General features: G+C 42.7%; 1 protein-coding gene across 1 annotated transcript in view; it reads left to right on the top strand.

Moving 5' to 3' along the window:
• Nucleotides 1-10,847, top strand: part of Pigu (phosphatidylinositol glycan anchor biosynthesis class U) — an 80,328-nt gene that overhangs the window by 13,931 nt on the left and 55,550 nt on the right. The window contains exons 3-4 of the mRNA XM_021181322.1: nucleotides 7,990-8,049; nucleotides 9,347-9,409. Coding sequence (XP_021036981.1) covers nucleotides 7,990-8,049; nucleotides 9,347-9,409 — 123 coding nt within the window. The remainder of the gene's footprint in view (nucleotides 1-7,989; nucleotides 8,050-9,346; nucleotides 9,410-10,847) is intronic.

Here is a 10,847-nt window from a genome sequence, read left to right as displayed (position 1 = left end):
ACAGAGAAACCCTGTCTTGAAAAAAACCAAAAAAAAAAAAAATAAAGAAACTAGTTCTTAAAACTAGTAAAAACAAGGTAGACGTGGACTCCCACTGTGATCCCAGAGGCACTGCAGGGGACTGCCATGGTGAGGCCTGCCCAGCCTGGGCTATATGAGACTCTTATCTCAAAATGGCAAAAGAACAAAAATATATAAATGTTCTTTGTTGAGTAATTATCCCCGTCTCTTGGATTACTGTCACACACACCTTTCTTGTTAAGTTTTTCCTGGTTCAGTCCTGCTCATTTACTTTTTACTCTGCAGTTGGGAACATTTTTCTAAACTGTGAATCTGAATTTGTCACTGTTATGCTTGGCACCTGTGTTTGCTGCTAATCTCAGGCTTAAAATCTGGATCCTTAGAGGAGCAGGGAAAGCTCTCACAGAGTTTCTTTCTGATCCCCTTTTTCCTTGCCTTCCTTCTTTCCTGCCTTCCTTTTCTTAAGCACACAAGTCAGTTATTAGGTATATATGTTTGACATCCACATAAGAGCCCACTGCCCCAGGGCCAGTGTGAAGCATGGTAAGCTGTCAGTGTTACTGTACCACGTGTCTGTTGTCTAACCATCTTTGCTCCTGCTGTTGTTTCCTAGAAAGCCATTCTTCCTTGTGTGTGTGTGTGCATGGCTCTATTTATGAGACACAAACTTAGATTTTCACCTTATCCAGAAAACCATCCATCACCACTTTACACTCAGTTAAATGCTCCTGCTTTATCACCCAGGGACTCTTATCCCTTCCACGGCTCATAGCCCACTTTTTTTTTTTTCAAGGCAGGGTTTTTCTGTGTAGTCTTGGGTGGCCTAGAACTCAAGAGGTCCACCGACCTCTGCTCCCCACGTGCTGAGACTAAAGGTGTGCTTCACCACTGCTGGCTCATATCCCATTCTTAAACTCACCTCTGATCTGCCAGGTGTGGTGGCACATGCCTTTCCTCCAAGCACTCAGGAGGCAGAAACAAGTAGATCTCTGTTCTACATGGGGAGCTGTAGGTCAGCCAGGGATGCATATTGAAACCTTGTCTGAAAAGAGAAGCCAGAATTACCTTTATGCTTATTTCTTTTTCTCTTCAAAACTGGTACACCTCTTCATCACTGACTTCTGGTGCCTACCTCTGTGTCTGCATTCTCAACCCACCCAGGCCCTGCTTCCTCTCTCCTGCCTTTAGAGGCTCTTGTACTTACCAAAGACCAGTTATTCCTAGGTTTCAGGGAGAGAAAGTGAGACACAGACACTGGGTTTATAGTATTTGCCTGTCAGTCACTGTCTTTCCTTTCTCCCTGCCCCCTTTACTTCCCTTTTGTTTTGAGACAGGATCTTATATAGCTCAAACTGGCCTCTCTGTAGCTGGGGATGATTTTGAATTCCTGGTCATCTCACTGCTGACTCCCATGTGCTAGGTTTATATGCACTTGAATGTTTGAGATGCATTTATCTTATGTCTATGGGTGTCTTGCCTGCCACATGTATGTCTTATGTACCACATATGTACAGCTTCCACAGAGGCCAGAAGAGGGCATTGGATCCTCTGGAACGGGATTTATAGACAGTTGTTAGCTGTAATGTAGGTGATGGAAATTGAACCTGAGTCCTCTGGAAGTCGATGTTCTTAATGGTTTAGTCGTCTCTCCAGTCCAGGTGCTTATGCTTATGCTTGTTAAACAAACAGACTCCAGAGCAAAGAATATTATCAGAAATGACAACGTCCATATCAGAGTGACTGGATGGGTTTCTCAGGAAGAGTGGTTGCAGCTCTCTCTGTACTAATTACAGCTTTAAACCATAGTAGGTAAAGACTGATAGCCCAGGCAGGGGAGACAGCTCAGTGGGTACAGATGCTAGCGCTGCAAGCTTGATGGCTTGATTCCAATCTCGGGAAACCACGTAAAAAGCCAGATGGGGTACATGTATCTTTAATCCCAGCACTTTGATAGTTAAATAAGGCATAGAGACAGGAGACTCTCCTGGGACCTAATGGGTCAGCTAACCTAGAGTACACAGCATAGCAGCATAAACAAAAAGAGACCCCTGCCTCAATAAGGTGGAGGATGACAGCTGATTCCTGAAAGTTTTCCTGTGACCTCCAAATGTGTGCTATGGTGTGCATCTCCCCACCCCGGCATTTAAAAGAAAAAAGGACTCATATAAAGAAGGCTAGTCTCAAATTAGAGTTGGAGACAGTATTCCTGTTAACAGTTGCTAGAACAAGTGGGAAATGAGCAAGAATATTGAAAGTGGTTTTTTTTTAAAGCTGTGTCTATTCTTAATTTCTATGTATGAGTGTTTGCCTGCATATATTTGTGTGCATCATTTGTGTGCCTGGTGTCCTCAGAGGTCAGAAGATGGCATTGGACCTCTTGGAGTTATGGATTGTTATGAACCACCATATAGGTGCTTTGAGTTGAACCTAGTTCTCTGCAAGAGCTAGTGCTATGTCTCCAGCCTGAAGAATATAGAAATTCTGAATAATGCTGTCAGCCAGATTGATCTAGAATGCTCCATCCAGTAACATCTAAGTGCATTTTAAGTGTGTGTAGAACATTTTATGTTCTGTCCATAAAAGAAGGTTCAGTGTATTCGTCACTTAGAGATTCATTTTTGCTGACCAAAGAAGAATTAAAGAATTAACATCAGGAAGATACGTGGAAAATCCCTCAAATCTTTGGAAATGAAATAACCCATGAACCAAAGAAGAAATCAGAAGGGAAATTAGATAGTATCTCTGAAATTAATGAAAACGAAAACCGTAGTTTATTGTATATGTAGAATGTTACTAAAGTAGGACTTGGGGAAAATTTATGGCCACTCAAATTGATATACAACATAAAGGCAGATTATATTCAATATGTGCTTCTTGATTCCAGTTTGATCAAACTGCCACAAGTGCTAGCTAACTGGGGGGCCAGCCATTTGCTGGTAGACTTTTTGAGAAATGTTACAATGTTTTTCTCATTTGGGGCCTTTCTAAACTGTCTGAAGCATCAAGAAATTTCAAAAGCAGGCTATTTGAAATATAAATATAAGTTCATATGTGCACACACACACACACACACACTATGATACGTTAATAACAGAATCTGTTACTCCTTTTGGAACTTTGAAAGAGACAATTGATAGCTCTTTTTAAAAAGATGTAGGAAGTTGATCTCAGGTAGCCAACATGGTGAGATTTTAGCTTCTGCCAGGCATTCTGTAATTTCTTTGTACACATAACTGCCTTTACTCAACCCTAGAGACCTGTGAAATAGATTTTTTAATCATTTATTTGTTTTAAATTTTGTGTGTGTGCATGTTTTTATCTGCATGCATGTTTGTGAGCCACTTGCAGGCTAGGTACCTTGCACCTAGCTAGGAAACATTTTACTAAAATATCTGTCAGTGATCATTACGATGTTGTGGGCCCCCTCCCCCTTTTCTTGAAATAGGGCTTTTCACATACTCAGGCTGTCCTAGAACTCACTGTGTAGCCTGGGCTGGCCTCAGCTTCTCAAATGCTGTGATTATAGATGTGAGTCACTATTCTTGGCACAGATATATTGTAGTGCAGTGGGGGTTGGTAATAGATTTTCCTCGTAGGGATAGGCAAGTGTTCTACCGTTCCACTACATCCTTAGCCTACTCTATAGTGTAACAAAGCACATTTTTGCATGTAGTTAGGAGGTGGTAGGCATAGATAGTTCTGAGCCACCACACTAAAACCTAACTATGCATTTCCTTTCTGATTCTGATGGACTGGTAAGCTAGCTTACAGTAGTGGGCCAGCTAAGTTGGCAAGGACAAGAAGAAGAATAAATACCAAATTGTTTGTTTAAAGGCCTTGGAAAGTACCAAGATAATCAAAAGTCAAGAGCAAAGTTCACAAAGTGAGATTCAGGGACTGGAGAGGTGGCTTAGTGGTTAAGAGCACTGGCGGTTCTTACAGGGGACCCAAGTTTGAATATTGTTAGCATTCCTGTCAAGTAGCATTTAACTGCCTGTAAACCCAGCTACAGGGATCTAATAACCCTCACCTGGCCTTCCCTGACACTAACATGCAAGTACAGACATACCAAAAGACAGACAGACCGACAGACCCCACACACATACACACACGCACACACACACACAGTGTGACTAGGGTTGGTAATGTGGTTCATTTGGTAGAATAATTGCCTCAGATACATGAAACTCTGCCCTCAGTTCCAAATATCTCATAAACCTGGTGTGGTACTGCATGTCTGTAACTCAAGAGGTGGAGGTCATCCTTGGCTGTCAGCATGGAATACCTGAGATCCTCTCTCAAATAAGCAAAGCAAAGCAAAGCAGAAAAGCAAGACCAGAGCCTGTAATCACAACATTGGGAAGATGGCGGCACCATGGCCCGAGATTCAAGGTCATCCTGGCTACATAATGACTTTGAGGCCGGCCTTTGCTATATTAGACTCCATCACAAAGGTTCAGAGCCAAACCAAACTCAAAACAAAACACAGAAAAATAATTGTATGTTCTTTTTAAAGAAGTGGATCTCAGAGCTAGGGAAACCTTGCATGTATCTTAGTGGTAGAACATGTGCCTATCCTGTTTCATCCTTAGCACCACGGAAAAACCAAACCAGACCATCACTCATCTACCCACCACCAAGACCCCCTGAAGAGAAAGCACATCTCAAACATAAGGACACAGAAAAGTAAAAAGGTTGAAAAAACTTGGTCTTGAGATGTAGCTCAGTTAGTACATGTACAAAGCCCAAGTCCCTAGGTTTAATCTTTGGCACTTATGAATCCAGGCATGGTGGCACACACCTATAGCACAGGAAGAGGAAGGAGGAGGATCGGGACTCTGACATGGTCTTTGGCTACTTAGTGTGAGTTTGAGGATAGTTTATACTTTATGAGACCCTGTCTCTTAAACTCAAAAAGCATAAGGAAGGAAGGGAGGGAGGGAGGGAGGGAGGAGGGTATCATGCAAATAGTAGTTTGTTGAGTTAATGTAGTTTATTACTGTCAGATGACTTTAAAGCTAAAAACATAACAAACAAAACCCCAAGACCCCCACTTTACTAGACACGGAGAGGATTATTTTGTAATAATATAAAAATTTTTAAAAAAAGAAAAAAAAAACACTATAAAAGGGGCTGCTTGGCCCCTCCTCTCTTTCTTAAGTTCTTACCTTTCTTATTCTCATCTCTAGCTCTCCTTCTCCCCCTCCCTTCCCCCTCTCTCCACATGGCCATGGGCCTCCCTCTTTCTTTTACCTTCTCTCTTTTCCTCTGCCTTTCTACAATAAAGCTTTAAAACCATTCTATATACAGCTACCCAGGAGATAGTCATCCTACATAGAACTGCATCTAACTCGCAGCTTCAGACTATACAAATCAGGGGTGGAAATGTAGCTCACTTGGTAGAGAGCTCATTTAATATGCATGAATCCGAATCCTTGGGGTCATTGCACAACATTGAATAAAATAGGAGTGGTGGCACACCCCAGGTTTCATTTCCAATACATTAAAAATCAGTGACAAGCTGAGCGGTGATGGTGTATGCCTTTAATCCCAGCACTCAGGAGGCAGAAGCGGGCAAAGTTCTGAGTTCCAGGACAGCCAAGGCTACACAAAGAAACCTTGTCTCAACAAACAAACAAACAAACAAACAAACAAACAACAAATATTTGGAATTAAGCCAAGTTCTCTTTTGTATTTGTACTAAGGATTGAGCATAGTGCCCATACATAATGAACACAGCACCCCCGGGCCAGCATGCACGTTTAAAGTCGTCTCATGGAAATTAGAGTATATGGTCTTTTTAAAAGATTTATTTTTAATTGTATGTATACGTGAGTGCTATGTGTGCAGGAGGCCCGAAGCACCAGGTCCTCAGGAACTGTAATTACAGAACAGCTGTGTGGGTGCTGGGAACCAACTCCAGGTCTCTGCAAGAATGCAAGTGCTCCTAACCCCTCCCTCGTTGCCTTCTCCCAGCCCCTAAAATATATTTTTAATTGAATGATAGTGGGACAAAAGCATCATACCAAAACTTTTGTGCTACTGCTAAAGCGACATTGAGAGAAAAATGTATTGCCACAAACAAAAAAGAAAACATTATAAACAACCTCATGTTAATGAGATGGAAATTTTGATGAAAATGTACATAAATGTCTAGAAAATACTAGTTACCTAGATTAATAAAACAAAGCAAATCAGAATAATGTTTACTACATGAGAAAAATTGAACTCACAATTTAAGTCTCTCAAACAAAGCAAAACAAAACCTTGTGAAGCTAGACGTGGTGGTACACATATAACCCCTGCCCTTGGCAGGCCAAGCAGGAGTATTGGGAGGGAGCCTGAAGCATCATTGGTCACACAGTATGTTCAAGGCCAGTTTGGCCTACATAAAACCTTGTCTTAAAACCGTTTAAGTCGGGCGTTGGTGGCGCACGCCTTTAATCCCAGCACTTGGGAGGCAGAGGCAGGCGGATTTCTGAGTTCGAGGCCAGCCTGGTCTACAGAGTGAGTTCCAGGACAGCCAGGGCTACACAGAGAAACCCTGTCTTGAAAAAACAAAAAAAAAAAAAAAAAAAAAACAAAACCGTTTAAAAAAAGGAAAAACCCCAGGTCAAGATTAGCAAGTGAATTTTCTCGAAACCGTTTCCCCTTGAGACAGGATTCTGTAGTGTAGCCCAGGTTGGTCTTGAACTTTTCACCCTACTTCAGCCTAAGTGCTGGGATTACAGCAAGCTTCATATGTGGGTTTCTCCATGGGCCTCCCAGCATGAATTAGCATTAGTTGTTGTTTGGTTTCAAGACAGGGTTTCTCTGTGTAGCCCTGGTTGTCCTGGAACTCACTCTGCAGACCAGGCTGGCCTCGAACTCAGAGATCTGCCTGCTTCTGCCTCCCAAGTGCTGGGATTAAAGGCGTGTGCCACCACTGCCCATTAAGGCAAGAATTAGCATTTTTAGATAGATTTATCAGAGAATAGAGGAAGGAAAATTTCCTAGTTTGTTCATTCAACAATCTGTCCTGTATGGAGTGTCCCTCCTTCCCTCCCTCTTTCCCTCCTCCCCCTCCCTCCCTCTTTCTTTCTTTCTTTCTCTCTCTCTCTCTGTCTCTCTCTCCCTCTCTCTTCCCTTCTTCCCTTCTTTCCTTCTTTCAGATGCCAGCCATGGTGGTGTGCATCTTTTGTTTGTTTGTTTGTTTTATATGAGTATACTGTAGATGTTTACAGACACACCAGAAGAGGGCATCAGATCCCATTACAGGTGGTTGTGAGCCACCATGTGGTTGCTGGGAATTGAACTCAGGACCTCTGGAAGAGCAGTCAGTGCTCTTAACCCTGAGCCATCTCTCTAGCCCCTCCCTGTCCTTCCTTCCTCCCTTCCTTCCTTCTCCCTTTTTTTCTTTATTTTTGAGACAGGATCTCATGTAGGCCAGATTAGCCCAGAACTTGCTATATCCAAGATGACTTGAGTTTCTGATTCCCTGCCCTCCTGCCCCTGCACTGAAGTCCTGTAATTATGAGCACTCACTAAGCATACTGGGGCTTTGCAGGGCTAGGTTTCATGTAACCTAAGCAAACATCTTACAGACTGAGCTACTTCCCTAGCCACTGTTTACTTTTTCATATGGGGTAAACTGAAGGGCCCAGGCTGGCCTTGAGCTCCTCCTAAGTTCAGTCTGTCTTCCTACCTCAACCACTTCAGTGTCTACTGCAGTAGATCAAAACCACCAAGCCAAGTATGCCAGGCAAATCTCTAACTTGTTCTTTCCTCTACTGTGTTCTGTTGTTGACAGTTTCCGTGATACCATGTGATTTAGGATGCTAAGGTTTTCAATTAGTACGGGATGCTGTTGCAGGAAGAACCAGATGTTTTAGATGAATAAGTTTTTCCCCATCCCCAGTTTAGAAATTGATAAATTATATTATATTAAAGTTTAACTTAATTTTTTCCATCTTTGTTTTTCTCCTACAGACTCCATTAATAATATACCTCTTTCATTTCCTAATTGACTATGCAGAATTGGTATTTATGGTAAGTATCCTTCCGAAGAAAATCAATATCTATATACACAGATTTGTATTTATAGTTTGTTTTTAAGAAAATAAAGAGCTGGGTGTGCTGGCGCACGCCTTTAATCATAGCACTTGGGAGGCAGAGGCAGGTGGATCTTTGTGAATTTGAAGCCAGCCTGGTCATAGCAGGTTCCAGGCCAGCCAGGGCTGTATCATGACACCCTGGTCTATAAGAAAAAAAAAAAAAAATGGAAAGGAAAAACAGGAAGTAGAGTTTCTCAGAAAGTAAAAGTCAAGCCTTAATGCCTTTAGTCTGGACCCTGGCTTTGGGGTGATGGTATGGAGTATGAGGAATGAGTGGGCAATCTGGCCAGTTCTTCTTTCTTACTCTTTGGTTTCTGGACTATGTAGTCTTCAATTTTGTAACCCCAAGATTCTATGGTTGGCTTTAACTGTGCCAATTTGGAGGGCATTCTGAGTTTCCTAAGCATTCTGCCAAGATATTCTGAGGGGGCTGAAGAGGTTTTCAAGGACAAGAATTGAAGATTGAGATGACAGGGTGAGTTTTGAGAGCAGAACAGCTTGAAACATTAGTCTGGAGTTGAAAATCTGGGTCAGGATATAAGAAACATTGCTAGCTATAAGTTAGTGGGCAGTGGTAGGACACACCTTTAATTTCAGCCCTCAGGAGGCAGAGGCATGTGAATCTCTTGAGTTTGAGGCCAGCCTAGTCTACAGAGAGAGTTTCAGGATAGCCAGGGTACACAGAGAAGTTCTGTCTTGAACACCACCACCACCACCCCCCAAATAAAAAAGAAAAGAAAAGAAAAGGAAAGAAAAGAAAAGAGAAACCCTGAAGTCTTCCTTAATTTTGTTGGCTGCTATTAATTCAAGCCTTGGGATGTGTGAGGCACTTGGTATACCCGATGCTTACAGATCAGTGGGTATAACCCCTATTTACCTTTATACACAAACATACACATACATGTCTTTGTTTGTTTCGTTTTCTGAGACAGTCTGACTATGTAACCTAGGTGATCCTGAACTCATGTGAGTCCCCAGCCTTCCGGGATTACCGTGTTACCCGCGACACCTGGCTTATTTTCATTTCACTTGCTGTTCTAGGGATATAGCCGTCAGATTGACTGGACAATAGTCCAGGGCATTTGTTGCTTCCCTAAGTGAGCCTGGCCTGCTTGTGAGTTTGGTACTGGGTAGTCAGTGCAACACCATCCCAGAGTTCTTCAGGCCTGGCAGCATCTGGCATCCTGAACTGACCTGGCTCTGTTTCCTCTTACTCCTCTTTCTCTTGACAGATAACAGATGCCCTCACTGCTCTTGCCCTGTATTTTGCAATTCAGGACTTCAATAAAGTTGTGGTGAGTCATTAGTGGGTAGGACCAAGCTGGTGGGATTTGGTAACTCACTTATTATGGCAAAGAATCAAAAGTCATGTACTTAGAGATCCAACTATGTAAAAATGTGAAGGAGTTAAGTGGGACTGGTGAGTTGGCTCATTGGATTAAGGCCTTTGCCAGCAAGCCTCAGGTGAGCTCTGTCTCCAGGGCCAACATGATGGAATGGAAGGAGAGAGACGATCACTGGAAGTCATCCTCTGACCTCTACCCTACCACAGACAGAGACATGTAGACACACACACACACACACTTCAAAGGAAGGAAGAAAGTGAGGAAAAGGAGAGGGGCATGTGTGGCATGTTCGTATTGGCTCACACCTGCAGTCCCAGACCTTGCGAGGTAAAGGCTGTATGAGAAGTGCGGAGTCATTCTCTGCTCTATACCAGTTTGTGGCTAGCCTGGGCTTAATGATATACTATCTAAAATAAAATTTTATTGTATTTATTTTTTAATTTAATTTTATTATTTTCTGTGGGGATATTTTGTGTGCATGAATGACTGTGTACCACATGCACGCAGTGCCCTGGAGGCCAGAAGATGGCCCCGGAACTGGAGTGATAGAAGGTTGTGAGCCACCATATGGGCGCTTGGAATGGAACCTGGGTCTTCTGCATGAAAAAGTGCTGCATCGTTCTCCAGCCCCTAAAACAAAAATTTAAAAGTCTTCCCTTTTATCAGTTTATTATTTCAAAACGAAAATGAATGTAGCCTTTAACTCACTGTATTAGGCCTCTTGAAGTAAAATTGGACTCCCATTGTTGATGAATCTATTTTCCTTCAGACAGTAATTTGGGGGTTGAAGATTGAAAGCAGGGCCTTGGAAAATGCTAGGCAAGTGCCATCCCACCGAGCCGCACTCCCCAGCCCTAAAAGAATAATCTTAATTAGAAAATTTGGCATATTGGGCTGGCGAGATTGCCTAGTCTATAAACATGCCTGATGCCAATCTTGGCAACCTGAGTTCAGTCCCTGGAACCCACAGAATGGAAGAAGAGAACGGACTCCCACAGTGGACTTCTGATCTCCATAAGCATGCCGCGCTGCATGTGAGCTCTACAGACAAGTAAATAAGTGAAAAGCCCATTGATGTAAAGTGTGCCCCTAATCGTGTACTAGCCACAGAGAATTGCATCCTGGGACCATTCTCCTTGTCCAGGCTTCTGAGAGGTCACATGTGTGCCTCATGCCTGCAGGGGTCTGAAGATGCCCTGGACCTGGAGTTACAGACAATTGTGTGTCACTGTGTGGGTGCAGAGAATAGAACTCAAGTCCTCTGCAAAAGCTCTTAACCGAGCAATCTCTCCAGCCCGGTGTGTGTGTAGGGGGAGGATTTCTTTCTTTCTTTCTTTCTTTCTTTCTTTCTTTCTTTCTTTCTTTCTTTCTTTCTTTTTTTTTGTTC

This window comes from Mus caroli, chromosome 2 (genome assembly GCF_900094665.2).
Source record: "Mus caroli chromosome 2, CAROLI_EIJ_v1.1, whole genome shotgun sequence".
Taxonomy (NCBI): domain Eukaryota; kingdom Metazoa; phylum Chordata; class Mammalia; order Rodentia; family Muridae; genus Mus; species Mus caroli.
This window is presented reverse-complemented; position numbering and strand designations above follow the sequence as displayed.